We start from the raw sequence: 1,463 nt of genomic DNA on the forward strand, positions 1-1,463 counted from the left end.
TTCTTGGTGCAGTAAATCATACTTGTGTTGTTTGTGTTCTTTTGGTGGTTTCAAAATTCTGAATTGAATTTGAAGTCAATTAAATTATCATTTCTTTTATTTCCAGGCTTTGGACACATTTAACACCGCTGTAGTTTCGCCAATCTATTATGCCATGTTCACGTCGCTTACAATTTTTGCCAGTGCCATAATGTTCAAGGTATCTAAGAATGTTATTGTCTTGCAACAATGTTGAAAGTGTTGCTATTTTTGTTAAACTCTAATCTGTATGAAACTATAGGATTGGGTTGGTCAGAGTGCTAGCAACATTGTTTCGGTTTTCTGTGGATTTATTACTGTACTTTCGGGTACCATGGTTTTGCACAGTACAAGAGATCCAGAAAAGACAGCGGGTGCAGGTATGTCCACATGTTCATTTGTGTACGAATATACAATGTAACATCTATTTCGTTCGTTCTTGGATCTTCTACTTTTCAATGATTTTGCAACTAGCTTATACCGAATGATGTAATTTTTATGGAGGGAGTACTGAGCTCTTCTGTCTCAAATTGTCAGCTTGATTTTACTTCTTTTAAAGTTAGATGTGTTTGGCTAAGCATAAAAGTTACTAAGTTACTTTCTTAAGCACTATTTTTTAGGCTTAGTCAAACATGCTCTTATTTCATTTGAAAAAACTGATCCTCCAATTTTTTTCTGATTTTCCGTCTTTTCATTTTTGTCTATTGATATGGTGGCATGAATTTAGGAGTTCAATATCCTATACGCCATCCTCTCTCATTGTTGTTTTTGTACTGCTATAATGCTCTGCAAATCAAATCACTTGAGCATGGAGTTGACTACCAAAAATCTTCTGGTATCTTGCAGATTATTCAGCACCACCTCAAATATCATGGCGGGTCTATGCAAATGGCGAAATATGGAAACAAAAAGACAACGATGAATTACAACCTGAATTTGTGGGAATTATTCGGCAAGATCATTTCAAGTAAGGTAACGGAACTTGGACAATCTTGTCACTCGAAGCTATCTTCTAAATATAGTCTTCCAAGATTTTTTATCATGAACTTTAGGTTGATCAGTGTAGGAGTTTCTAGTCTGTTTATTGCCAAATTTGCTTTTTAAGGATAGGTCGGGGTACTTATCGATGGCAATTGGTTTTATTATTTTTACTGAAATATAAGGGTGATTATTTTTTCACATCCCAGGCTGGAGAGTATCAGTATGCACTATTGTATGATATTAATTTGTTTTTGAATCTACTCCAAAGGTAGAACCACATTGTATTTGTTTCTATAAATTATGGCACAGAAATGTTTAGAATTGCTACTCTTACGAAAGATGAAAAGAAAAAAATGTTTTATTGTGATTGTCAAAAGTATTATCTTACGCCATGTTTGCTTCAATATGCTTCAACTGATTCAATATTCACTTTTGGCATGGTGGTGAAGTAGATTGAATGGTAA

At 34.2% G+C, this 1,463-nt stretch overlaps 1 protein-coding gene across 1 annotated transcript; it reads left to right on the forward strand.

Annotated features, from left to right (window-relative positions):
• The first annotated feature begins 6 nt into the window (after nt 1-6).
• LOC111383879 (probable magnesium transporter NIPA6) lies at nt 7-1,332 on the forward strand. The gene is made up of 3 exons (XM_023008061.1): nt 7-199; nt 281-398; nt 865-1,332. The coding sequence occupies exons 1-3, from the start codon at nt 155-157 to the stop codon at nt 987-989; spliced, it is 288 nt and encodes a 95-aa protein (XP_022863829.1). The 5' UTR covers nt 7-154; the 3' UTR covers nt 990-1,332.
• The last annotated feature ends 131 nt before the right edge of the window (nt 1,333-1,463 follow it).

The sequence above is a fragment of the Olea europaea genome, unplaced genomic scaffold, assembly GCF_002742605.1.
Source record: "Olea europaea var. sylvestris unplaced genomic scaffold, O_europaea_v1 scaffold27847, whole genome shotgun sequence".
Taxonomy (NCBI): Eukaryota; Viridiplantae; Streptophyta; class Magnoliopsida; order Lamiales; family Oleaceae; genus Olea; species Olea europaea.